Source organism: Cetorhinus maximus, chromosome 3 (genome assembly GCF_964194155.1).
Source record: "Cetorhinus maximus chromosome 3, sCetMax3.hap1.1, whole genome shotgun sequence".
In the NCBI taxonomy this organism is placed as follows: domain Eukaryota; kingdom Metazoa; phylum Chordata; class Chondrichthyes; order Lamniformes; family Cetorhinidae; genus Cetorhinus; species Cetorhinus maximus.
The window spans coordinates 199,873,340-199,899,664 of record NC_135881.1 but is presented as its reverse complement, the minus strand read 5'-3'; the positions used below and the strand labels follow the sequence as shown (position 1 = coordinate 199,899,664).

The window sequence follows — 26,325 nt, the reverse complement described above, 5'->3', positions numbered from 1 at the left end:
TGTGAAAATTAATCAACTGCAAAAAGGAACAGTTGACTATATAAAATATAGGCTTGGGCCCAGCTCAATGGGTATAACACCTGTGCCTCAAAACATGGTACAAGTGTTTTAATAAATTTCAATAATATCCCTGCCCTTCAAAGAAAGCAGTTAACAAGAAAAATGGGAGAACTCCTATTCTTAACAATTCCAGCGCTCACCACCAACGTTCCCTGATCCTGGCAGGAATGGAGGTTGGTCCCTGACCAAATACACTAGAAGAGCCCCCAATTTGTGTGTCCTTTTTCTGTATATGGATGTCTGAATAAGTGGGCACGTGGCAGAGGGGACTTGTGATCTTGTGGAAGGAAGATCACGTTCAAAAATCCCTCCTGTCAAGTGCCAACTATTCTAGACACCTTTGCGGTCATTGAAGTTATAGTGTTCAATAAAATTCTCCATTCATGTTCCTTCTTTTAGAAAAGTAATGTATGATAGGCACAGAAAGGCAGATAAAAACCTTAGTGCTCCACAAGTGTCCACAAAAGGTTATTGCTGACAGCCACTCACTTATCAAGAGTACATTATATATAAAAAAAAGGTGTGACTACAGTTAAAGTATGAGGAACCACACACTGAAGGTGTATCACTGGCCCTGGTCATGCCTCATTTCACAAATTTCTTTATCTCGCTCTTTTCTTACAAGATAACCGATTATGTCAATGACGTTCAACAGATTGAGGTGTGGCATTCACGAATGAATTAGAGGTCATCTCTCATTCATCTTGTGAGCAACTCAGCCATTCGTTATGATTCATTGCGCACCAAGTATCAGCCCATTGAGCCTATTCTGCCATTCAATGAGATCATAGCTGATCTTCCAACTCCATATACCTGCCTTTGCCCCACATCTCTTACTACCTTTTGGATAACAAAAATCTGTGAATTGATTTTAAAATGAATAATTAATCTAGCATTCATTGCCATTTTCAGAAGAGGGTTCAAACTTATCCCACCTGTTGTATTTAGAAGTGTTTGTTAATTTCACTCCTGAAAGGTCTTGTTCTGATTTTTAGCCTATTCCTAGTCCCAGGCTCCCCAATTATCAGAAATAGGATAGATTGTGAGAAACTACCTGTTCCCTTTTAATATCTTAAAACTTCCATTAAATTGTCCCGAAACACACTCAATTCCAGGGCATACAACCCTAGTTAGTGTATATGATAAATTATTTAACATAAATAAACAAAACATAAAAATAAAATCGACCCTTACCATTATACTCCCATTTGAGCACCATTCAAATGAGATTAGAGGCTTATAGTTAATGTGTAAAGAGAGACTACAAGGAATTGAGCATTAATAGACAGAACGTTAGTGGCAAATAGCCTCTAGATACTGATTATATTTCAGCTAATTCAGAGGTGGGGAATGTGTTTTTTTTTTGGGCAGGATTTTGGATCAGTTCGACTAGGCTCTTGAATCGAGCTCAAGTTCCATAGAGTTGAGCATGTAATCAAGGGACCAGTGATGTGCGATCTGTGGCCAAATCTGCCTGACATCAGATTTATTTGGACCTGTGATGCTCTATCTTTCTTTGGCCCTTTTCCATGGGTAGAAATGACTGGGTTGATGTGACATGTTTTCCGTTAAAATTCCTGAGTGCATTTGGATTAGCAAGCAGCTTCCACCGCTAGTAGCAAGCAATCGATGCTGCTGCTTCTCTTGGCACCTGCAGTATTGTGAATTGATGAGGCAGGTCCTGACTGAAGTAACATGCCATCACCTCTGGGAGCCAGAGCTGCACGTCAGTCCCCTGTTCTCCTGCCTGCGGTTATGTTTTTTTTTTGCTCATCTATTGCTTGGAAAAAAGAAGACATACTGTTGAAGCTTTTCGTCTTGCATTTATCAGGACAGATGCAAGAATGCCAAATTTCAAAGAGAGCAACAATTTATAATGCTTGAGAAAAGGATGCTGATTGGTTGGCAAGTTGACTCTGGTCGAGGCGTTGCCATGGCAAATGCACCAGGGAACTATTGTCCCCCATGTTTTTGTTTAATTGAAAAGATGTGCAATGCCTGGAGATATTCCTTTGCATGCAGAGGATGGGTCCCTGTGCATGAATGAATGGAACTTTAGCAAGCGTAAGTGAGCCATATTGAAGCCCGACTGATGATCTTAAATTGGTTGCTTGTTAATTTCTTGTGTTCTCTGAAACCCACCAGACTATTAGTTGTTTGTAACACTCTGCTTTTCCAGATGACTGCAAATCATAAAATGAAAGATCAATGTCAACCAAATTTTCTTGCCGTCAGTATTGGTCCTTTCTCCCTTACCACCCGCCACCCCCTGCGCTACCCAACCCCACCTATTCTGATATCCACATCTGGCTACTGATAAACTAGACCAAGGCTTTTCTCTCCATTTTCCAGTTAAGTCCTCTGCCTCCAGTACCAGCATGAACTGGATTGAGGGGGGAAGATACCAGAATGTATTGGGCAGGGCATCAGGATGGATGGGAGGGGGTGAAGAGGAGAAGAGTGTCAATGTGAACTGGGGGATGAGTAGCAGCTTGAAGTGAGGGTGGGAAGGGGAAGGGCGCCTGATTCAAGGGCTGGAAGACAAGAAGCAACTTGAACTGGGTGAAGAGTGCTAGACAGAATTGAAAGGGGAAGCTAATGTGTCAATGTGAGCAGAGGAGTTTGAAGGAAATGGCGAGTTTTATGGGCAACTGTGAACTAGGCCTCAAGGGGTTTGAATTCCTCTGGACAGTGATGTTCAGGTGCATTGGATGCAAATGAGGGGCACCATAAGCCAGTATGTTCCTGGCATTTAGCATTGCTTCTGGTATCGCACTGACATTCAAAATGTAAAGGCTCACGGTCATCTTCACAAACTCATGGGGTGAAGTTGTGGAATTTTGAAAATGTAGAAAATGCTGGATGTTGTAGATAACTGTATCTTAAATTACACAGTTTGCATAGGAACATTTTCTTATGTCATTAGCTAGCGGTCTGGGTTATTCATGAACTGCTAGATTTTTTTGAAGCTTTAGATCATGTGCTCTTGAGTTCTATTACCAAGTAGAACTTATCAGAAGTCTGCACCTTTTCACAAGGGTATCCTGCTTAAAAAAGGCTAATGTGTTCATGGGTGTTTCCTTCTGCAGAACTTGCTATCAACTCTGAAATATACGCATCAGTGTGTAATAAAATGCCCTTTATTCAACAGGTTAGTGGCCCTCCTGCCCTACTTGTAGCTACTACCAGGAGATCTGCTGGCATGACATGTTGATGTCTTTTCATGACTAACTATGGGGTTTAAACTGTGTCGAGGTCCCAAGCTCTTCACGGGTGACTGGTCACTTGCCTTGCTAAGCGTCATGACAGTGCCCCGGATGTGTCACACACTTTTGTTTCCACCTTCTGAGCCATTGTCCTAGCAACTGGTTAGGACCTTCTGCCTAATCCACCTTTCCTAGTGTTAAGAAGGGGTGATGTCCCCCACATCACACCAGTAGAAGCTGATGGGCCTCTTGTCCAGTTTTACATGACTGCTGAGTTGAAATCCTGGGGTATGGCCACTGGTGTGCGCAACTAGCTATTTAGAATCATAAGTGAGAGTTGGGAGATGCTGGCTTCCCCTACCCACAAGCCTTTTGATGTGGATGTGTGTCTTGGCAGTGGTTCAAGGGTACTAGTCCTCTCAAACATCTCCTTTAGACCCCAAATTGACTTGTGCTTCCTTATGTAACATGCAAAAGCTAACAGTTATTATTAGACAATATGAATATGTAATATACCAGGGAGGTGGTGGCGATGTGGTATTGTCACTGGAATAGTAATCCAGGGACTGGGGTTCAAACTCCTCCACAGCAGATGGTGAAATTTGAATTCAACAAAAAATCTGGAATTAAAAGTCTAACATGGCCATTGTCAATTGTCGTAAAAACCCACCTGGTTCACTAACCACCTTGAGGGAAGGAAATCTGCTGTCCTGACCTGGTCTGGCCTACATGTGACTCCATACCCACAGCAATGTGGTTGACTCTTAAATGTCCTCTGAAATGGCCTAGCAAGCCACTCGGTTGTATCAAACCGCTAAAAACGCTGGACGGACCACTCGGCATCAACCTAGGCACTGGAAATGACGACAAACCCTGTCAACCTGACAAAGTCATCCTGACTAACACCTGGGGGCTGGTGCCAAAATTGGGAGAGCTGTCTCACAGACTCATCAGGCCTGACCTACTTGTCATACTGGTGGAATCATATCAGCATCACATTCCCTGGGTCTGTCCTTCTGGTGGGACAGCAGAGGTGGCGGCACAGTGTTATAAAGTCAGGAGGGAGTTGCCCTGGGAGTCCTCCACATTGCCTCTGGATCCCATGAAATCTTCTGCTGATTATCACGTAACACACCCACCTGTCCCTGCCCGAAGCTGATGGACCAGTTCTCCTCCATGTTGAATACCATATGAAGGAAGCATTGAGGGTGGAAAGGGTGCGAAATGTACTCTGGGTGAGGTACTTCAATGTCCATCACCAAAAGTGGCTTGGTAGCACCACGACTGACCGAGCTGGCCAAGTCCTAAAGGACAGCTGCTAGACTGGGTCCAACAAGAGGGAAAAACATACTTGACCACATCCTCAAAAGCCTGCCTGCCGCAGATTATCTGGCCGTAACGTTATCAGTAGCCATGACCACTGCAAAGCACTTTTTTAATTCATTCATGGGATGTGGGCATCGCTGCCTAGGCCAGCATTTATTGTCCAACCCTAATTGCCCTTGTTCAGAGGGTATTTAAGAGTCAACCACATTGCTGTGAGCCTGGAGTCACATGTAGGCCAGACCAGGTAAGAGTGGCAGATTTCCTTCCCTAGAGGACATTAGTGAACCAGATGGGCTTTTTGTGACAATCAGCAATGGTTTCATGATCATCACCAGACTTTTAATTCCAGACTTTTATTGGATTCAAATTTCACCATCTGTCATGGTGGGATTCGAACTTGTGGAGACAAAGTCCGGTTTTCACATTGAGGATACCCTCCATCATGTTGTGTGGCACTACCACTGGGCTAAACGAGATAGATTTCCAACAGATCTAGCAACTCAAGACCGGGCAGCCATGAGATGCCGTGGGCCATCAGCAGCAGAATTGTACTTTAACACAATCTGTAACCTCGTGGCCTGACACATCCCCCACTCTACCATTACCATCAAGCCAGGGTATCAACCCTGGTTCAATGAAGAGTGTAGGAGGCATGCCAGGAGCAACACCAGGTATACCTAAAAATGAGGTGTCAACCTGGTGAAGCTATAATACAGAACTACTTGCGTGCCAAACAGCATAAGCAGCAAGCGATAGACAGAGCTAAGCAATTCCACAACCAACAGAGCAGATCTAAGCTCTGCAGTCCTGCTACATCCAGTCGTGAATGGTGGTGGACAGTTAAACAACTCACTGGAGAAGGAAATTCCACAAATATCCCCATCCTCAATGATGGAGGAGCCCAGTACATCAGTACAAAAGATAAGGCTGAAGCATTTGCTACAATCTTCAGCCAGAAGTGCTGAGTAGATGATCCATCTTGGCCTCCTCCAGAGATCCCCAGCATCACAGATGCCAGTCTTCATCCAATTTGATTCATTCCACGTGATATCAAGAAACAGCTGAAGCCACTGGATACTGCAAAGGCTATGGGCCCTGACAATATTCTGGCAATAGTACTCAAGACTTGTGCTACAGAACTTGCCGTGCCCCTAGCCAAGCAGTTCTGGTACAGCTACAACACTAGCATCTACCTGGCTATGTGGGAAGTTGACCAGATATGTCCTGTACACAAAAAACTGGACAAATCCAACCTGGCCAATTACCACTCCATCAGTCGGCTTGTGATCATCAGTAAAGTAATGGAAGGGGTCATCAACAGTGCTATCAAGCAGCACTTACTTAGCAATAACCTGCTCACTGATGCTCAGTTTGGGTTCTGCCAGGGTCACTCATCTCCTGATCTCATTGCAGCCTTGGTTCAAGCATGGACAAAAGAGCTGAACTCCTGAGCTGAGAGTGACTGAGTGTGGCATCAAGGAGCCCTAGCAAAACTGGAGTCAATGGGAATTGGACAAAATTCTCTGTTGGTTGGAGTCATACCCAGCACATAGGAAGATGGTTGTGGCTGTTGGATGCCAATCATCTCAGTTCCAGGACATCACTGCAGGAGTTCCTCAGGGCAGTGTCCTAGGCCCAACCACCTTCAACTGTTTCATCAATGACCTTCCTTCCATCATAAGATCAAAAGTGGGGATGTTCGTTGTTGATTGCACAATGTTCACTATTCGTGACTCCTCAGATGCTGAAGCAGTCCATGTCTACATGCAGCAAGATCTGGACAATATCCAGGCTTGGGCTGACAAGTGGCAAGTAATATTCGTGCCACACAAGTGCCAGGCAATGACCATCTCCAACAAGAGAGAATCTCACCATTGCCCCTTGACGTTCAATGGCATTGCCATAACTGCATCCCTCCTATCAACATCCTCAGGGTTACCATTGAATGGAAACTGAACTGGACTAGCCATATAAATACAGTGGCTACAAGAGCAGGTCAGAGGCTAGGAATACTGTGGTGAATAACTCACCTCCTGACTCCCCAAAGCTGTCCACCTTCTACAAGGCACAAATCAGGAGTGTGATGGAACACTCTCCACTCGCCTGGATGAGTGCAGCTCCCACAACACTCGAAGCTTGACACCATCCAGGACAAAGCGGCCCACTTGATTAGCACCCCTTCACAAACGTTCACTCCCTCCACCACCAATGCACAGTGGAAGCACTGTGTACCATCTACAAGATGCCCTGCAGGAACTCATCAAGCCTCCTTAGAGAGCACCTTCCAAACCTACGACCGCTAAGGACAAGGGCAGCAGACACTTGGGAACACCAGCACCTAGAAGTTCCCCTCCAATCCACACATCATCCCGACTTGGAAATATACCGCCGTTCCTTCACTCTCACTGGGTCAAAATCCTGGATCTCCATCCCTAACAGCACTCTAGGTGTACCTACACCACATGGATTGCAGCAGTTCAAGAAGGCAGCTCAGCACCATCTTCTCAAGGGCAATATGGAATGGGCAATAAATACTGGCCTAGCCAGAGATGCCCAAATCCCATGAATGAATTTTAAAAAAAAAAAGAGAAATCAAGAGCAGTATAACTTCAGAATAGTCTCACTAACCCTTTGGTCACATCACTGATTTGCACACACTAACATACTCTTTGCACTGCCATTTCCAGCCAAGTTTTGGCGTAATGAATGACATTATTACACATTGAGTATTAATTTTTCATGCTATCCTTCAGATATTTTTCAAGGTGACAGCAAGTGAACAAAATTATTTTTCCCCAATACCAGCTTTATAGAGAATGGGACCTGCCCATACTTACAGTCAAGGCCATCTGAATGTACAACATTTAGATAACTACAAGACCTTTGAGCTGCAACCTTGCCAAGAGTGAGTTTTTTTTTTAATATAACGAATAAGAAAACCTCCATTCTTGCTGAGGGACTGCACTTGTAAAATGTTTTGGGATGACCCCTAAGTAAATGGGTTAATTGATTCCACATTAATTCCCATTTCTTACTGCGCCAAACAGTATCATTTAAACATTGAAAAATGTCTATAATATGGGTTAGTTATACATGCAAGGCATGTCAGGAATCTCTGTATATTTGAATAACAAGCCTACCTGGTGACTGAGTAAACATAAAGTAGATGCACAAGAATCGAGCACTTTCACTCCGATAAAAATAGGATTAGATTTACCTTGCATTTCATTTCCTAAAATCCTCCCAGTAGAGCAGTTGATAAATGCATTGCCAGGTGTGGCACAGGGAAAGTTCCAGGTCCACTGCTTGCTTTTGCCTTATCTAGCCTCTATCGGGACACTTATTTGCAGAGTCCGTGGGCGAGGAGTGGATGAAAGAATCAGCCAGGCTTCCTGCTTTAACTCGCTATCCAGTGACTTCTGCCGTCAGGTGCGTGTCCCGATCAAGTTTGTAAGTGATGCTTACACAGTTGAACAGGCTGCTACTCTCAAACCGGATTTGCATGCGATATCAGCGAGGGTGTCGCTCAGTCCATTTTGTGTTTCTTGGTGCTAGCTCCATTTTGAAGTTGTCCACATTGATGTAATTTCCTTGGTTTTCCTCATAGCCATAAAGGTTATCCTTCATATGTTCATCGAAGCTTTCTTAATTATTATAATTGACTTGGTTTTAGTGGTTACCTGTAGTCATGTCGTCCATTTTTGATTAACCTTTTGATTGAAAGAGCGTCTACTTTAATGCTATTAATTTTGATCCTAAGTTTAGGCCCTGTGCTTGTCTTGTACTGACAAGTGGACATTCACTGTTTAATCTCTCAAACCTGTGCATTATTTCAAATGCTTCTGTTGTATTCTATCTTAACTTTCTCTGCTTTGGTGAATACAACCTTAATTGTTCAAATTTCTCTCAATTCTCTCCTTTTTATTCCTAACGAATCAATGTTGCACCTTTTCCACCAATCGAGTACCTTATGAATAATGCAGTGTTCTAAAATTGCAAACAGTGTTTCAATGGCTGCCTAATCTATAATCTGTATATACTTCAAGATCATCACCTCCTTGTTTTGCTGGTCCATTCTCTTGTTCATGAAACCCCGCATTGAAATTGCTGTTTAATTTGTTGCTTTTTATAATCTGTCTTTTAACAGCTCGTGTATCAGCATCCCTAATTTTTAAAATATATTTCTGCATTTCTTTGAGAGTTTTACTATCTAGGATATATTTCGATGCTGACATGTTTCTTACAATGTACAACTTGACATTCCCCATCAGTGAAATATACTTGCTGCATATCAACCCACTCCCTGCTGCTCTGTTCCTGATGGTTTGCTCCTGCCGTTAATTTGGCATTGGCCAATGCTGATCATACTTTCCCTGTTAAAAATGGCCCCCTGATGGCCTTGGAACTGCAATCCTTAGCCATGAGTCACCAAAACTCTTCTGTTCCATCCCCTCCTGGCACCAAGGTTTCCAAGTCCATCTTTTTCTGGGCTGGTGGAAGGGACACAACAGCTTCAGGGATGTGGTCAACATTGTTCCTTGGTCAGCCCATCTAGAGGCTTAATTCTCTCTGTGTGTCTTTCTCCCTCTGTCTCTCTGTCCCTCCCTCCCTGTCCCTCCCTCTCTGGCCCTCCCTCTCTGTCCCTCCCTCTCCCTGATGTGCTGAAATGCCTGGGATGGGAGGACAGCTATTGATGCCATCGGGATTCGCGTGTTATATCTCTTGCTGGTACTTGGCACTCTGGTTACCACCTGGTTAATCATTCATTGGTACAGTCAAATTTAACCAGCCATATCATGCCTTTTACAAAAAAAAACAAACAGCCTTTGGGAATAATGACTTAAAAGCAAACAATCAACTTCAGACTTAGGAACCGGGGACGACTTTTTCTGAAACCTATGGGAGTTTGCTGAGAGCAAATTGGCTGCCGTGTTCCCTATGTTAGAACAGTGACTGCACTTCAAAAGCACTTCATTGGCTGTAAAGCACTTTGAGATGCCCAGTGGTCATCAAAACCGATTATATAAATGCAAGTCTTCCTTATTTTTATCTGCTGTGAGAGAGTGCCAGTGTCTGTATCCTTGTATGCACAACTATTACCAGGCAATGGAAACGTGGTTCTGGTTAGCTGACTGGAACCCATGCTGCAGTTAGGAGTCTGGCATTGGTAGCTGGACTGTAAAGGCACCTTTTAAATGCTTCATGAGTGCTTAATAGATGTAAATTGGTGGGGGGGGATTCAATGTCAACAGTGGGGACTTAAAAATTGCTTATGAGGAAAAGAAAGAGACAATTATCTATCGTCGCCTCTCTTTCTTTTTACCCCACCTCCCCTTCCCCAGCCATCTACAGTGCTGATACTTCATTCGCACACAAGACAGAGGTGTCACAAATCTATATCTTTTAACATGTCCAGTGAATTTTCTAGCACTTGACTCGCCCCTAGCTGTAAAAATCTAGGAGGATGTATAGACTTGCCTGCATCATTTCTGAGCATGTCACTGTGGCAACCAGCTACAAATGAGATGGATTGTTCTCCGGCAAAGCAGTTACTGCCTAGCAGTGGTGTGTGTCTCTGACGTATGCAGGATGCAGCAGACTGAAGCTACATGATAGGATGTCTTTCAGACTCCTACCCAGGCCCCTCAATTAAAACCATTTGCTGCACAGGATGTGATTGGAGTTTCTGGCAGACAGACGAGCCTTTATTGCCCCTCCCTCCCTCCCTCCCTAAAATTCTGTTTGAGCATCTCTCTCTCTCTCTTTCTGCTTGTGTAGTGTATCTTTGACTATGTGTCCTTCACTTTGCATCTTGTGTCCCCACCTAATTCACTCTCAGTGTGGGAATGGCAGGCTTGCCTGGCTGTGCTTTTCTTGACCTCAGCATGTGAAGCAGTTGAACCTCCTCTGAAGGGCATTGAGTATGCAGAGATTTGTGAAAGAGGACTATTACGAGCTTGATTGGCACTATGAAGAGTGCACTGATGGTAACTATGATTTTTCTTGTTCTGCAATCTGGCTAGAAGCTAAAATCACTTGGTGCATGTGGGGATGCAAACCAATGCTCTTTCAGCTGCGTTCAATAGGCAGAAAGGTAAGGTCCTGGTATTTGCGAATCTGAATGCTCCCAGGCCCCCTCACCAGAAGCAAGGGAAAGCATTTCGTTCCTTGCAAAGCGTGTGGCAGCAGCAGATGCTTCATTATCGTCTGCCTGTATTTGGTGGCGAGAATTTGTGATATTTGTGCCAAGGATCATAATTATGTGTTTATCCGCATTCTGTGTGAAATATAGGGACATCTTGCATTCTCAGCATCGTTTCGAACACTTTTTTTTTCCATTTGCTAAACTGGCCAATATTCTCTGATGGAAACTGCAGCCATGGAGACAGGAGAGCAGTCAGGAATGGATTAAAAGAGGGATTATAAAATAATGTTGAATATTGGGAAACATGCTTCAAAGTGGGTGCCGCTCTTCAATGTGTCTTCCACGAAAAATAAATTTCTTGTCTCAATTGATTGAGGGAAAACTGCCACAACAGCAATTATGTAAGTGGCTGTACTGGTGAGGTTCCAGTGCCTTGCAAAAGCCAGAAGCAGTTAAGGTCAGTCTTTGCAGAACTTGGAAGAATATTTTCACTGCAGCATTTACTGTCAAAATACTTAGCTACAAATCACTTGCCTCAAGCAAACATTTTATCAGGTAGAACATGTTACATGAAGACATAGTAGTGGTCGAGTGTTGCCAAGTTTAAAAAAAAAATGCTGTAATTTTTACTGTAATTGGAAGGCAACACAAAACTAAATGTATAATTAAGCATTGGATTTGTAAGCACTAAACGATCGGCCATTGCTGAAAAACAGTGAAATTGAATTGATGGAGCGTTGTGTAATTTGCTACTTATTGCATCATCACTCTAATATATTCATCTGCTGCGGCGGGAGAGGGATGTGATTCTGGAACCTCACCATAATTGTCCCGGGCTTGCCTCCTGTCATCCTGCCTGGTTCTGATGCAACACTTCCTCATGCGATGTTATCCAGGGTATTCGAGAATAAGGCAGCAAATGTCAAGTTTCGACAAATTGTACAATGGAAAGCATCGCTGGTTCATTTAATTGTTCACGTGGCATGTGGTGGGATAGGTGGGGTTGTGGAGGCAGAGTGGAGATTCAATTGAGGTGTATAAAATTGAGAGCCCTGGATGGAGTGGGGAGGAAGGACCTGTTGCCCACAGCAGAGAGGTCAGTGACTAGGGGACTTGGATTTAATGTCATTGGTAGAAGAATTGGAGGGGAGGTGAGAATTCTTTTTCATTCTGAGAGTGGTGGGGATCTGGAACTCACTGCTTCAAAGGGTAATAGAGGCAGAAACCCTCGGTGCATTTGAAAAAAATGCTTGGATACTTGAAGTGCTGTAACCTACAGGGAGACTGGGTAATTATATTAAGTGATTTCAACTTTCCCAACATTAATTGGGATAGACATAGTGTTAAGGGCTTGGGTGGAGTGGATTTCATGAAATGTGTACAGGAGAACGTTTTAGGTCAATATGTAGAGGGTCCAACAAGGGACAGCGCAGTGCTAGACCTAATTCTGGGGAATGAAGCCGGACAGGTGGCTGAAGTGGTGGTGGGGGGAGCATTTTAGTGATAGCGACCACAACACGGTACAGTTTAAGTTTGTTATGGACAAAGAAATAGACAAGTTGCAAAAAAATGTTTTGGATTGGGGGGAGCAGATTTTAGTAAAATAAGGCAGGATCTGGCCAAGGTAGACTGGGAACAGCTACTTGTGGGGAAATCTACAGAAGGGCAGTGGGGGATGTTCAAAAAGGAAATGGGGAGGGTACAGGCTCAACATGTTCCCTCTAGGGTGATAGGAAGGAGTAACAAGCCCAGAGAACCATGGATGACCAGAGATATTCAGGATACAATGAGAAGGAAAAGAGAGGCTTTTAGCAGGTAGAAGGAGAGCAAATCAGCAGAGGCATTAGTGGAGTACAGACAGTGCAGGGTGGAGCTTAAGAAAGCAATTAGGAGAGCAAAGAGGGGATAAGAGAAAGCCCTGGCTGGTAAAAGTAGGGAAAATCCCAAGATATTCTATAAGTGTATCAATGGGAAGAGGATAACCAAGGAAAGAGTAGGGCCCATTAGGGACCAAGAGGGCAATCTATGGGTGGAGCCAGAGGACATCGGTAGAGTGTTGAATGAATACTTCACATCCATCTTCACCCAAGAGAATGAGGATGAAGGTATGGAACTCGGGGAGAGAGACAGCGAGGTTCTTGAGCAAATTGATATAGGGAGTGACAAAGTACTGGGGGTGTTGGCAGGCTTAAAAGTGGACAAATCACCAGGTCTGGATGATTTGTGTCCCAGACTGCTGATTGAGGCAAGGGAGGAGTTTGCAGGGGCTCTGACCCAAATTTTTAATTCCTCTCTGGCCACAGGGGAGGTGCCAGAGGACTGGAGAACAGCTAATGTGGTTCTGCTATTTAAGAAGGGTTGTAGAGAGAAGCCAGGGAACTACAGACCAATGAGTCTCACGTCAGTGGTAGGGAAACTATTGGAGAAAATTCTGATGGAGAGAATCTATCTCCACTCAGAGAGGCAAGGTTTGATCAGGGATAGTCAGCGTGGCTTTGTCAGAGGGAGGTCATTCCTAACAAATTTGAATTTTTTGAGGAGGTGAGCAGGTGTGTGGATAAGGGTAGTGCAGTTGATGTAGTTTATATGAATTTCAGCAAAGCCTTTGACAAGGTCCCACATGGGAGACTTATAAAGGAGGCAAATACACATGGGATACAGGGTAATTTGATAAGGTGGGTTAAAAATTGGCTTAGTTGCAGGAGACAGAGGGTGATGACAGAAGGCTGCTTTAGTGACTGGAAGCCAGTGTCCAGTGACGTACCACAGGGATCTGTGCTCGGTCCCCTATTATTCGTCGTTTATATAAACGACATAGATGACTATGTGGGGGCTAGGATTAGTAAATTTGTGGATGACACAAAGATTGGCCGGGTGGTTAACAGTGAGGTTGAGTGTCTTGGGCTACAGGAAGATATAGACAGGATAGTCAAATGGGCAGATAAGTGGCAGATGGAATTTAACCCTGAAAAGTGTGAGGTGATATACTTTGGAAGGAGTAATTTGACAAGGAAGTATTCAATGAATGGTATGACACTAGGAAGTTTTGAGGAACAAAGGGACCTTGGCGTGTGTGTCCATAGATCTCTGAAGGAGGAGGTCATGTAGTGGTGTGGTGAAAAAGGCATATAGAACACTTGCCTTTATCAGTCTAGGCCTGGATTACAAAAGTAGGGAGGTCACGTTGGAGTTGTATAGAACAGCTGGAGTACTGTGTGCAGTTCTGGTCACCACATTATAGGAAGGATGTGATTGCACTGGAGGGGGTGCAGAGGAGATTCACCAGGATGTTGCCTGGGATGAAACATTTAAGTTATGAAGAGAGGTTGGATAGACTTTCGTTGTTTTCGTTGGAGCAGAGAAGACTGAGGGGCAACCTGATCGAGGTGTACAAGATTAAGGGACATGGACAGGGTGGATAGGGAGCAGCTGTTCCCCTTAGTTGAAGGGTCAGTCACGAGGGGATACAAGTTCAAGATGAGGGGCAGGAGGTTTAGGGGGGATGTGAGGAAAAACTTTTTTACCCAGAGCGTGGTGACAGTCTGGAATGCGCTGCCTGGGAGGGTGGTGGAGGTGGGCTGCCTCGCATCCTTTAAAAAGTACCTGGATGAGCACTTGGCCCATAGCCTTGAATGTTATGACGTGCCAAGTGCTGGTAAATGGGATTAGATAGGTAGGTCAGGTATTTCTCACGTGTCGGTGCAGACTCGATGGGCCGAAGGGCCTCTTTTACACTGTGATTCTGTGATACAGGCCAAGAGCTGAAAAATGGTTTTGGGTGGATGGCTCTTTTTTGGCTGGCACAACCATGATGGGCTGAACAGCCTCCTCCTAATCTGTAAATTTCTATGACCTGAGAAATTCTGGCCAATACAATGTTGTCTTTTGTTGTTTAAAAGGGTCTACATTAGTGACTTGCTTAATCATTTAATAAATTGCGGTCCTCATATGTGCGTTCTGGCATGACCTGTCCCAGATACATACTTGGGTGTGACTATAATTTATATGGATGCTCCTTAACTATGACACTCCAAAATGCTTTAGCTTGTGGAAAGGTTACAGTGTGGGTGGGTGAGAGTTGGCAGTGCCCTGGGTGATTATAAGAGCTCCTGTTGCCACATGTGTAATAAAGGTTACGTTATTAGTCTGTGATGCCGCCTTCAGCTTGTAAATGGGGATGATTGTATCTGTTGGCACCTTTCAGTTGTGAGTATCCAATGCAATTGCTGGAGTTGAAAAGATGTGAAATTCACCTTGTATGTGCCCCATTGACAGGAAGAGTGTAGAGATCGATTTTGGTTAGCGCCTCACAGGATTTGTCAGGATCCATTTTATTCCTTGTGCCAATGTTGTAATTTACAATCTACAAGTGCTGGACTGGTGCTGAATACCTTCACTTGTGTGGCTCCTGCTCACTGGATTCAAGTTTCGTAGGCGCTGTTTATATCTGATCCCTTGGGGCTGCATTTCAATGATAAGCTGGTTCTCTCACTGCACTTCAGAATGTAAAATCTCTTCAGGAAATTAGTAGAAACTGTTTAGGTGGCTTCTGAATAAAACAACATATTTGAAGTGGTTGACTCATTGGTTAAATCAGATTTCAAAAAATGTGTACATGCTTGGCATGGGGTATTTGGGTAACTTGAGAAGTAATTATTAGCCTTTCCAAGTGGTTAGCTTTGCAATGTTGACAGTTGCTAACATCCCTACCATTATTATCAAGCACTTCTAGCATTGAATGGATGGCTGCTCCAGGCAAAGTTAACCTGAATCATTTGTTTACATATGGGTTTGGCTGCGATTTTCAACACTCCCGATGTAATACTATGCAGCCACAAGTTGGCTATCTATCAATGATGTAATGTGATCTGAAGAGTTGGGTGACATCAGGGGCCTGGGTGTTCATGGTCCCTGTTGTCACTGAACTCACTGATCGTCATGTGTTCTGGGGTAAAGTTTCCAGCGGTGGCCACATGTACCTTTAGAGCGAGGAAAATGGGAGCCTTCACTGTGCTCTTCGTACTCTAGAATCATAGAATAAGATCCAAGGATGGTTACAGCACAGAAGGAGGTCATTCGACCTGTAATTTAGCTAGTCCCACGTCCTCTCCTGCTCTTCCCTATATTTGATTCTTTTAAAAAATCACCTGCTTTTCGCCCTTTCATTAACCTCCCCCTCTCCTTCCCTCCCCCTCCCCCCCTCCCCTCCCCCCTCCCCTTCCCCCTCCCCTTCCCCTCCCCTCCCTCTCCTCCTCCCCTCCCCCTCCCTCCTCCCTCTCCCTTCCCCTCTCCCCTCCCCTCCCCTCCCCCACCCCACCTTTCCCTGCCTTTCTACTTAAAATCGGTTCCATTTTCCAGTTCTGATGAAAGCTCACTGACCTGAAACGTTAACTCTGTTTCTTTCACCACAGAATGCTGGCTGACCTGCTGAGTTTTTCCAGCATTTTCTGCTGTTATGTCCGATTTCGGGCACCTGCAGCATTTTGCCTGTTTGTATTGGGCATTTATTACGTTGGCAATCAACAGTAAATAGATGGAACCTGCTGCTGATTTATTTTAAAGCAAACAGTGCAATCATTTCTATTCCAAGGTAGATGAGTCACAAGGTTGCAATTCCGTCATACTTTCATGATTCAAACTATATATGGTTCAATTCAATGGGCATTACTTTCAAATGCATCCTGGGTGGGACCATCTTGACCAGATTTTGTGCTTTGGTCACTGAGTCACCCAAGAGCAATATTCTCACACAAAGTTGCCACTATGTTTTGTTTTTCCCCTTGAAATTGTAATATAACATTTTGTACCCTGAACTGTGGATTGAGGCAGCATTTCTGTCATTCTGTATGTTGCCGGTTTAAATATTTTAGATTTTGTTTTCGGCTTGAGTTCGAGCTTGATCAGAAATTCCCAAAAGTTCATTTTGGCAGATATTAGATGGAGGAAACATCTAAATGTGTATTATTTTGAACACACTTCCCAATTGTTCAGTGAATGAAGGTATATTGCCACAGTAAATTAACTCTTGGTCCAGTTCCCTGTTCAGCTAAAACTGAATATATAATGGGTGAAATAGTATTATTTCAAAACTGGAGTAGAATTTTGGTAGGTTCTGTCCCTTCCTGTCTTTAGAGGAATACACAGCCACTGTTGAATACTTTACTCCAGAACATGTTGGGAGTTTAGTGTCAACGGTGACGAGTACCCAACCCTCTGGTGTCCCAATATTTTCTAGTGTTCTTGCAATAGAACCCACACCCCTCCATCTCCTACCCAAAATCCACAAACAGGACTGTCCCGGCAGACCGATCGTGTCAGCCTGTTCCTGCCCCACGGAACTCATTTCTTGCTATCTTGACTCCATTCTCTCTCCCCTTGTCCAGTCCCTTCCCACCTACATCCGTGATTCCCCTGACACCCTTCATCATATCAACCAGTTCTGTTGAAGGGTCATGCGGACTTGAAACGTTAACTGTGCTCCTCTCCACAGATGCTGCTGCCAGACCTGCTGAGTTTTTCCAGGTATTTTTGTTTTTGCTCTCAAAATTAAACTTTTGCAAATTTCCAACGCTGCAAGTTTAATATTTTCTCTTGCTGTTACCTAACAAATAACTTTTTGTGTCTGTGGTGTCCATCATCACTTGACTTTTCTGGTTGGCTCTTGTCTGCATTTCTGATTCGTTGTTCTTCATTCCAGTAATATTGGAACTATTGGCTCACCATTTCTACAAAGTAAATTTTTTTTTTTTCAAACTGCCATTTATAATCCACCTAAGTCACGCAAACGTCCACTAATCTTGCAAAGTTGTAACCTGCTCCTAACGCCTGTGAGCATGTTGCAGCCCTACCAGCAATATCTATCTGCATGTCTCGCATTTTCTCTCAGCCCTCGGTTGCGACTTGCTCCTTACCTCTGCTTCCAGCCTATCCTCCTTATCCTTAAGTTAGCCAAGGGCTGAATCCTGCAAGATATCAGTCATTCCAAGCCCCCAACATTCCACGGTGTATCAGGCTGCTACTTCTTGGCGCACAAGTAACCATGTTAAAACTTGAATGTTGCTGTAAAGAGAGACATCTGGCCGAAGTTTTGCATCTTGCACTCATCAGGACAGATGCAAGAATGTCAAATTTCAAACGATCACCACAATTTATTCTACAGGAGAAAAGGGTGCTGATTGGTTGGCAAATTGACTCTGATTGGCCAAGGTGTTACCATGGAGAAAGCAACAGGGAACTATAGCTTCCCCAAGCCCCCAGGTAATTCAAAAAAAGGTGCAATGCTTGAACATATTCCTTTGGCTCACAGAGAATGGGCCCCTGTGTATGAATGCATGTCACTTCTAGCAAGTGTAAATAAGCCATGTTACGAGCTCGACTTCTTATCTTAAATTGGTTGTTAGTGTAGCTATTAGCACACTTAGGATTGTTCAGCAATTGCTGCACAATCGTGGAATTATATCTAATAGCAGACATCAGCCCCCTTTTCTCCTATAGTACAGTCTAAATTGTGATAATTTAAAATTTGGTGTTTTGATGAGTGCAAGATGAAAAGCTTCGGCAACATGTATTCAAATCGTAAAACTAGAGTATGGGCTAAAAAAAATTGGTTAGTGAATCTGACTGAGAACTAAATTCACACACTCGGTTGATGCTGATGCACAATTATGCTAATGATACCTGTTTATCCTGATTGCTTTACTGCTAAACTGGGAAACGTGCACACTGTCAGGGGGCTGGTCAGGGTGAGGAATAAAAAGAATCCAGTGAGGGAAATATTTAAATACTTTGTTCAAGTTTGCATCAACTGTTGAATTCTATTTTAATCATCCTTAATTTAAAGCAAATTTAGTTTTTTTTTAATCAAATTTAATCTATCTTTGTTACAATTTTAATGTTCTTAAAAAAGTGTTCGACCCAATTGAAAAATTAATTTCTGCAGCATTAAATTATGTTTTCAATATATTTGTGTTACCTTTTCCAAAATAATTGGAAATGCATATTTAAATGCTTTTTTAAAAAAAAAATAAATGTAGCTGAACTGTTGTAATATTAACCTTTGGCTAGGAACCTAACTGAGCCAGCAACATGAATACTCCGGTTACAAGAGTAGGTCAGAGGCTGGGTATTCTTTCACAAGACATAAGTCAGGAGTGTGGTGGAGTATGCTGCACTTGCCTGGGTGAGTGCAGCACCAACAACATTGAAAAAAATGCAACATCACCCAGGGCATGCGCACCCCATCCTGCACCTTAAATGTCTACTCATTCCACCACCAACACACAGTGGCAGCAGTGCTTACCCATCTATATGATGCACTGCAGCAACTCGCCAAGGATTCTTCAGCAGCACCTTCCAAACCCATGACCTCTGCCACCAGGAAGGACAATGGCAGCAGGCGCAGGGACACTGGGTTGCACACCACCCTAATTTTGAAATATATTGACATTCCTTCATCGTTGCTGGGTCAAAATCCTCGAATTCCCTCTGTAGCAGCCCTTCACTGCACGGGCTATGTTGGTTAAGAAGGTGGCTCACCGCCACCACCTCAAGGTCAATGGGATGGGCAATAAATGTTGACCATGCCAACCATTACCACCTCCCACGAATGAATCAAAAAAAGAACAAATTGTAATTTTAGCTGAATCCACCAAGCTTCTACTTATAGGGTTATCAACAATGGAAGCTATGTGCAAGATCTGTGGTTGTGCAGATAGCACAACGTTGTGTTTGCACATTTGGCAGCCTGACCAGTTGGGAAAATGTGTTTGGACTAGTAGTTTATTGGCTTTTGCAGATGGTCTGAACTTGGCTGGCCTGAGAGCTCGGCCGATCCAAGGGGGGGCACCCAAAGTGGTGGACGCAACCCATGAGCTGGTGTTGTCAAAAATAAGCAGGTGAGGGCACCAAAGGGGAGCCCCGGCACCCCTAGAGATAGCCTTGAACCTCTCAAAAGCCCTGTTATTTGAAGGGAGCACCTTGGATGAAAAATAAATGGCTGTAAAGTGACTCGGTGAGATGTGCGTGGCTTTGTCATTGTGTAAAGTGCTTCACCATAGAGAGTGACTGAAAAATTAGTGGGACGATAAACCGAGGCTGTACTTGTATATGCACTACCAACTAGCTGGAGTGGCATTGACTGAAAGCAGTAGTTTTCCTCAGCTTACACATTTGTTTGCTGCAAATGCTACTGGTGAGAAGCTTGTGACATTTAAAGGCAAATATCTTCATGCACTAAGTTAATTTACTACCTTTAAATCATCTCGTGAGACTGCTTAAGGAACTAATAATTCCTCTTTAGCTGCAATAAATAAAATTAATATAATGAATTTGCCAATATTAAATCATCCAATGATTGAGGAAATAACAATCCCCTTTAACTGCAATAATTAAAAAAAAAATCTCAAAAGTCTTCAAACCAAAATTCCATTTATTGCCAATCTAGGCAGGTGATTATTGAAGGGTGGGTCTTGTTTGCAGCACCTATTAAATGCTTCCTCACAAGTTGCTATGGCATGTGGAAGGTGCCATTTTACCAATGTTCATAGGGGTGATGCTTTGAGTTTTGAATTCTACACTACGTTCGAGAGGTTCAAACAGCATTTAGAAAAAATAATTTATCATGTAGCGAAATACTTTTTTAGCCTAACACTGTATGCATGTAAATCTGGTTCCAATGTTGCCGATTTATTTATATAATGTCAGATTGATAGCCCATCCCTCCGACTGTCTTAAGCAGTGGATTATCCACACCTGTCCTGTAAGCCAACCTGTTCACGTAGCAATTTAGATGTTGCCGTCCTGAATATGGTATTCGTGTTGGGTGAGGATAACATCATGTTCCATGGGGCACTAATTTCTCAAGAGTGCAAGGGATGGCACCCAGTTTCTGGGCAGTGCAGTCTGCCCTGTTAGCTTGCGTTAGAGTCTGATCATGTCTGCAGTAGAGGAAGTGTGCCCTGAGAAATGCCTGGAGAGCAACAGCGGTCCTGAGAGTGAACTGAGTGATAATAGCGGCTGCCGCTTCAGTTTTGAGAACGAACAATGTCTCCTACTGGAGGAAGGTATCACATTTTTGTTCTTCATTTTTATTATTTTGATAATCTGTCCTTTTTTTTTTCTTCTCCCTGTTAATGCAAGTTTCATCCGATAATATTTTGCTGTGAAGAGACTATTTCTGCAGCAGGCTGTGCAAACGTTGTTTTGGAGGAATTTTATTTCAGTAGTAGTGATTTGAAATTTTCTAACGTTTCCAGCCATTATTTTCCTTTGCTGTGCGTTTTCTACCCCCCCCACATCTCCCCATTGTCTCCCCACCACCACCCACCCCCCCCCTCAAAAAAATGCTCCATTTCTAATAGAAATCACAAGCTTTGATTATGGTGTCCCATTAATAGCAAATTTATCCAGAGGTTCAGAACATGCAATTGTGCCACAAAGATGCTTGGATATGTCTGCCTATTTGTGTGGTGCATTTATAAAGTAATGCTGCGCATATTCAGAATTGCCTTTACCTAACCATTTGAAAATCACATATATGTAGGTAATATGATATTGGAGTGATGGTTTTTGCCCACCAGCCAAGGAAGAAGTAATAAATAGCGTGATAGGTTGTACTGTCCACCACTTGTTACCCAACTTTCAATGGGATTTTGCCTTTTAACGGAACAGTGTTCGTCAAAGTCGAAAGCATCAGCTTTGGGTTGGGAACTTTCATCAATGGCACATTGCTTTTGGAGAAGGTTGTGCAAAATTTTGAGGTTAGAACTTGTAACTAAGGCACACATTAGCAATTATCGTTTTGATAAAAATTAAAATAGCTATGTAAGTTTTATGTACGGAGTTGATTTGCTGAACTGTACTATTGAGATTTTTTTTAAAAAACCAATCAACCAATAATTTTGCATCCGTTAAGTTTTATACTGGAATTTGAGGTGTGCCAATGAAAAATTAATAATTCTGGTATGGGGGAGAAAGTATTTTTACTTGTTAATGAGATGTGGGTGTCGATGGCAAGGCCAGCATTTATTGCCCATCCCTAATTGCCACTGTGAAGGTGATGGTGAGCCGCTTTCTCGACCTGCTCCAGTCCAAGTAGCGTACATACTCGCACAGTGCTTTTAGGCAGGGAGTCCTAGCATTTTATCCCAGTGATGATGAGGGAAACACCGACACCTTGGAAATACAATGTGTGACTTGGACGGCAACTTGCAAATTGGTGCTGTTCCCATGCGCCTGCTGCTCTTGCCCTTCTAGATGGTAGAAGTCATGGGTTTGGAAGGTGCGGTCAAAAGATTCATGGCAAGTTGCTGCAGTGCATCGTATAGATGGTATATACTGCCGCTATGGTGCATCGGTGGTGGAGGGAGTGAATGTTTAAGATGGTGGATTGGGTGCCAATAAAATGGGCTGCTTTGTCTTGGATCTTGTTGAGTTTCTTGAGTTCTGTTTGAGCTTGTCATGGGCTTTTTTTTTCAAATAAGCTAAAGCTTTGATGTATTCTGTTTCGATCAAAATAATGTGTTGTGAGTGGGCGCACAACTGTTTTGCATCCTGTGACCATACTCCATACTCCCCAGTAACTTGTGTTAATTAAATGTATTAGCATAAAAATCTTTAGAAAGACATGCAGGTAACTAAAAGGTTCAGCATTGCGAATAATAAGCTATAACAGTGAAGTGAATGCTCTAGGATGAGCTGTGTCTTCTCGGAACATGTTTGGTTCCCATTGATGTTGGTATGATTGGTCTGTTTTCAGGTAGTGAGGCTTTTTGTTGTGTGCTTTTCATGATTTGCCTCCATGATTTGGTCCCGGTTGAAGAATGCTCATGACAAATGGGGCGGGGTCTGGCGGAAGTTGGGAATGATGGCCCGCGATTGTTCTCACTCACCATTGTGTTTGGAAATTGTTACACTTTGGGAAGGTTCTCATGTCGTGTCTTCAAAGTTTGGTCATGCCAGACGATTCTTGGAACTTTGTTTGGAGAATGGTACTTGCTGCTTCTAGTGGTTTTGGAGTACGATAACTCTCCTCGTCAAAAGTGGGCAGTATGTAGATTAATAAAGGAGAATTGGAATAGATACTGCTCATTTTCATATCAAATACTTTACAGTAGGTCAGGCTGTTGCGCTGAGCGTTCATAGAAACCCTATGGCATATTGTGCCATTGCTGACTGTTTTGAAGGAGTTATCCACTCAGTGTTACTCTGCTGCTGTTGCAAATGAATCCTTTTGGGGTTATATCCAATTCCCTTTTGAGAGTTAATATTGAGTGTACACCCATCACCCGTACAGGCAGTGCTTTCCAGATCATAACTCACTACTTAAGTTCTCTTTTCCCTTCCATTCCCCTGCTTTGCCAAGTACCTTAAGTCTGTGTCCTCCAGTTATTGGCCCTTCTGCCACTGGAAACAGTTAGAAGACCGATTCCAGCATCTGTAATCTCTCCATGTAACTGAAGGTCCTTATCCCTGATACCATTCTAGCCAAGTGTTTAATGAGCAAAGTCAAGGGAAGCTGAAGCATTCCGTTGAATGTGCTCAGGCACACATGGTGGGTATTGGATGAGTTCACAAAATGTTAAAATGCTGCATATGTTTTTATATTAATTCCTTCTCAACTCAGGACTATTTTCAGCCGTAGAACATTTGTTTGAGTAGCCCGATGCCAGCCTTCTATCTTGCAAGATGACGGTTTGCGCTGTGGTGGTCAACTCTGTGTTATGTCTTGCCTGGCTCAGGAGCCCCACTCTGGCATGGCTGTCTCTGGTGCAGAGGAAGTGTGTGGCTGAGAAGGTGCACGATTCACTGGCTTCTGTTTCTCTGGACCACCTTCTTGGCCAGCTGAGCTTTCCATTTCTGCTTGTCTCTTCCAATGTCCCTCCAAATGGCTAGCCTCCAGAGGTCACAGATGCCAGCGGCTGTCTCCCAGCTGCCTGTTTCAATGGCTACCATCTTCATATCTCGCTTGTGTCCTTGTAGCAAAGGTATGGACATCCAGCAGGTCGTGACCCTGTGGTCAATTAGGATGCCTTCAGGTATATGGCTGTCATCCATCTGATGAATGTGGCCCAGCCAGTGCAGATGTTAGCTTAGTAGTGAGTGTATGCTGATGGAATTAGTACGCTCCAGGTCCTCTGAGTTGGTGACCTTGTCCTGCTGAGAGATGCCAAAGATATGTCTGAGACAGCGAAGGTAGAAATCACTCAGCTTTTTCTCCTGCCTTGCATATGTTGTCCAGGTCTCACCACTGTAGAGGAGCATATGGAGGATTCAGGTTTGGTAGACTCGCAGTTTGGTGTTCTCAGTCAGTTTTGCTGTTTTTCCGCACTCCCCCTGACTCATCTTGGATTTCACAGCTGCAGCTTCTGCAATGCCTGTGGTGATTTCAGCATCAAGTGACAGATTGCTGGTGATTGTAGAGCCCAGATATGTGAAGCTGTCAATAGCCCCCAGTGTCACGTTGCCACATTGCCATCTATTAGCATTGGCAACATCCTGGACCATGGCATTTGTCTTCCCGATGCTGATGGTCAAACCAAACTCTGTGCAGGTGCGAGAGAGTCTGTCCATTTGCTGTTGAAGTTGTTCCTCAATATGGGATGTTACTGTGGCATTGTCAGTGTGGCGCAACTGTGAGGGCTTGGCACACCTTTGTCTTGGATCTCAGGCGAGAAAGGTTGATGAGCCTTCTGCCAGTTCTGGTATGTAAGTAGACACAATCTCTGTGGATGACCTAAAAGCATGTGACTGCAGGGAAGAAATGAATATACCAAAGAATATCAGCGCCAGAACATAACTCTGTTTGATCCCACTGTGGTTTTAAGGGTTCTGATGTTTTCCCGTCATCACTGACCTTATCCATCATAATGTCACAGCAAGAGGAGATCACATTGAGCAGTTTTGGCGGGCAGCCAATTTTCTCCAGTTTAAATAGACTGCCTCAGCTCACATGGTCGAATGGCGAGATCGATGAAGACAATATATAGTGGGCGCCTTTGTTCACGGCATTTCTCTTGCAGCTTCCAGACTGAGAAGATCATGTCAATTGTAGATCTTCCAGTTCTGCATCCTAACCCTGGTGCATGCCAGGAGTGACCTGTGACCCGGCCAGCATTGTGGTAGCTGCATGTTTTGAGGACGTTGTTCAGAGGGTCTTGTCTGGTGATGACCCGATCCAGCTGGTGCCAGTGCCCTGGTCTTGGATGCCTCCAGGACACCTTGTGGCATAGTTTGTTCTGAAAGAAGGTGTTAGTTACACAAAGCTCGCATTAGCAGAAAAGCTCAGATAATCGCTGTTCTCATTTACCTTTCCTTGCCTATGATATCTGAGCTAGGAGGGCCATGCCTCATGGTCCGCACCCACTCTTGTGTTGAAATCCCCCCAGGAGTAAAGATGTTCTGGCTTGGGATGCTGCTGATAGTCAGGCTCTGCATAGAACTGGTCTTTCATCTTTGTCGTGGAGTACAGCATTGGAGCACAGATACTCATGGTTAACTGGCTCTGTTTGAGTTGAGGCAAATGGAGGGAACAGGTTCAGAACTCCCCTCTCAAATGGTTCAATCACAGAGAGTATTGAGTTCCTCGCAGCAAAGCCTACACCCTGCCCACGTGTTTCGATTTACAGCCATGTTGCACTTGATGCTGAGCAGCCTGTCAATCGCATGCATGTGGTCCGGACAATCCAGCTTGTCAATCAAAGAGTTGGCATGTTCTTTCTGTTTTGTTTTGCCCGGTGTGATGGATTCCATTCAATTGTCGAGCAGAAACTCTAATTTCCAAGCACTCGTTGGCACAGATGGGCCCTGGCAGGTCAGCAGCTTATTGTTGGGGGCTGCCTGACTTTAGGTGAGCGGTGACTGATCACTGGGACATTGATGGTCTTTCCCACCATCAGACATCCTGTAGCATCCGTTTTCTACGCCAACCTATCACTGGTAACTGGGGTTTCCCATGCTGTGTCAACACAATGCAGCAAAACTAGAGTGTCTTCACCAGGGTGCGGTCCTAGGCAAAACTTGTGGAGACCCTGGGCTGCTGGGATGTCAGGGCCCCCCCGCTTGATCTCCCTGGTTGAGTCCAAAGGAATGCAAAGCACTATATTTGGCACCGGCTTGGTTGCAGGAGTTACTGGAAAGGTGACAGATTTAGACATCAAGACCGCCTTTGTGCTCCACTCCAGATTTTTTTGTCAGGGTTTTACTACCTGAGCCGTTAACTCTCTCGAGGTATCCACAAGGCAGTGGAGCTGTTAGCTCACAGCCAGTATTTTGGGTCATGAGTGCCAGTGTGTATCCACACACCGGTCGGCCTGCACACTGCATGCCTGGGGGCCAAACCTCCTCCCAGTTCCTCTGAAGCTTTAGCCCGGGCCTGCGAGGGACCCAGTTTGTGTCGCCACAAGGAGTCAGAGCTGAGGACTTGCTAGTAGAATGGCTTTGAACAGAAAGGGAGAGACTTCCATATTTGGCCCTCCTTTTTGCGTTGCTGCTAGCCAGTGCTGTTGGCTGAAAAAGTGAGACAAACTAACACACGCCAGCAGAAAACATGCTCACTCTCCTGACACACACACACTAGACGCATCGCACTGT

At 44.1% G+C, this 26,325-nt stretch overlaps 1 protein-coding gene across 7 annotated transcripts in view; it reads left to right on the top strand.

Annotated features, from left to right (window-relative positions):
• The window catches only part of trak1a (trafficking protein, kinesin binding 1a), a 228,174-nt gene that overhangs the window by 143,147 nt on the left and 58,702 nt on the right, over positions 1 to 26,325 (top strand). For 2 of the 7 annotated variants that reach the window (XM_078539590.1, XM_078539591.1), the window contains exon 1: positions 20,523 to 20,798. The exons of the other annotated variants lie outside the window; for them this stretch is intronic. In XM_078539590.1, the coding sequence (XP_078395716.1) occupies positions 20,669 to 20,798 (130 nt within the window). In that variant the 5' untranslated portion in view covers positions 20,523 to 20,668. Of the gene's footprint in view, positions 1 to 20,522; positions 20,799 to 26,325 lie in introns of those variants that run through there. 7 annotated transcript variants of the gene reach the window in all.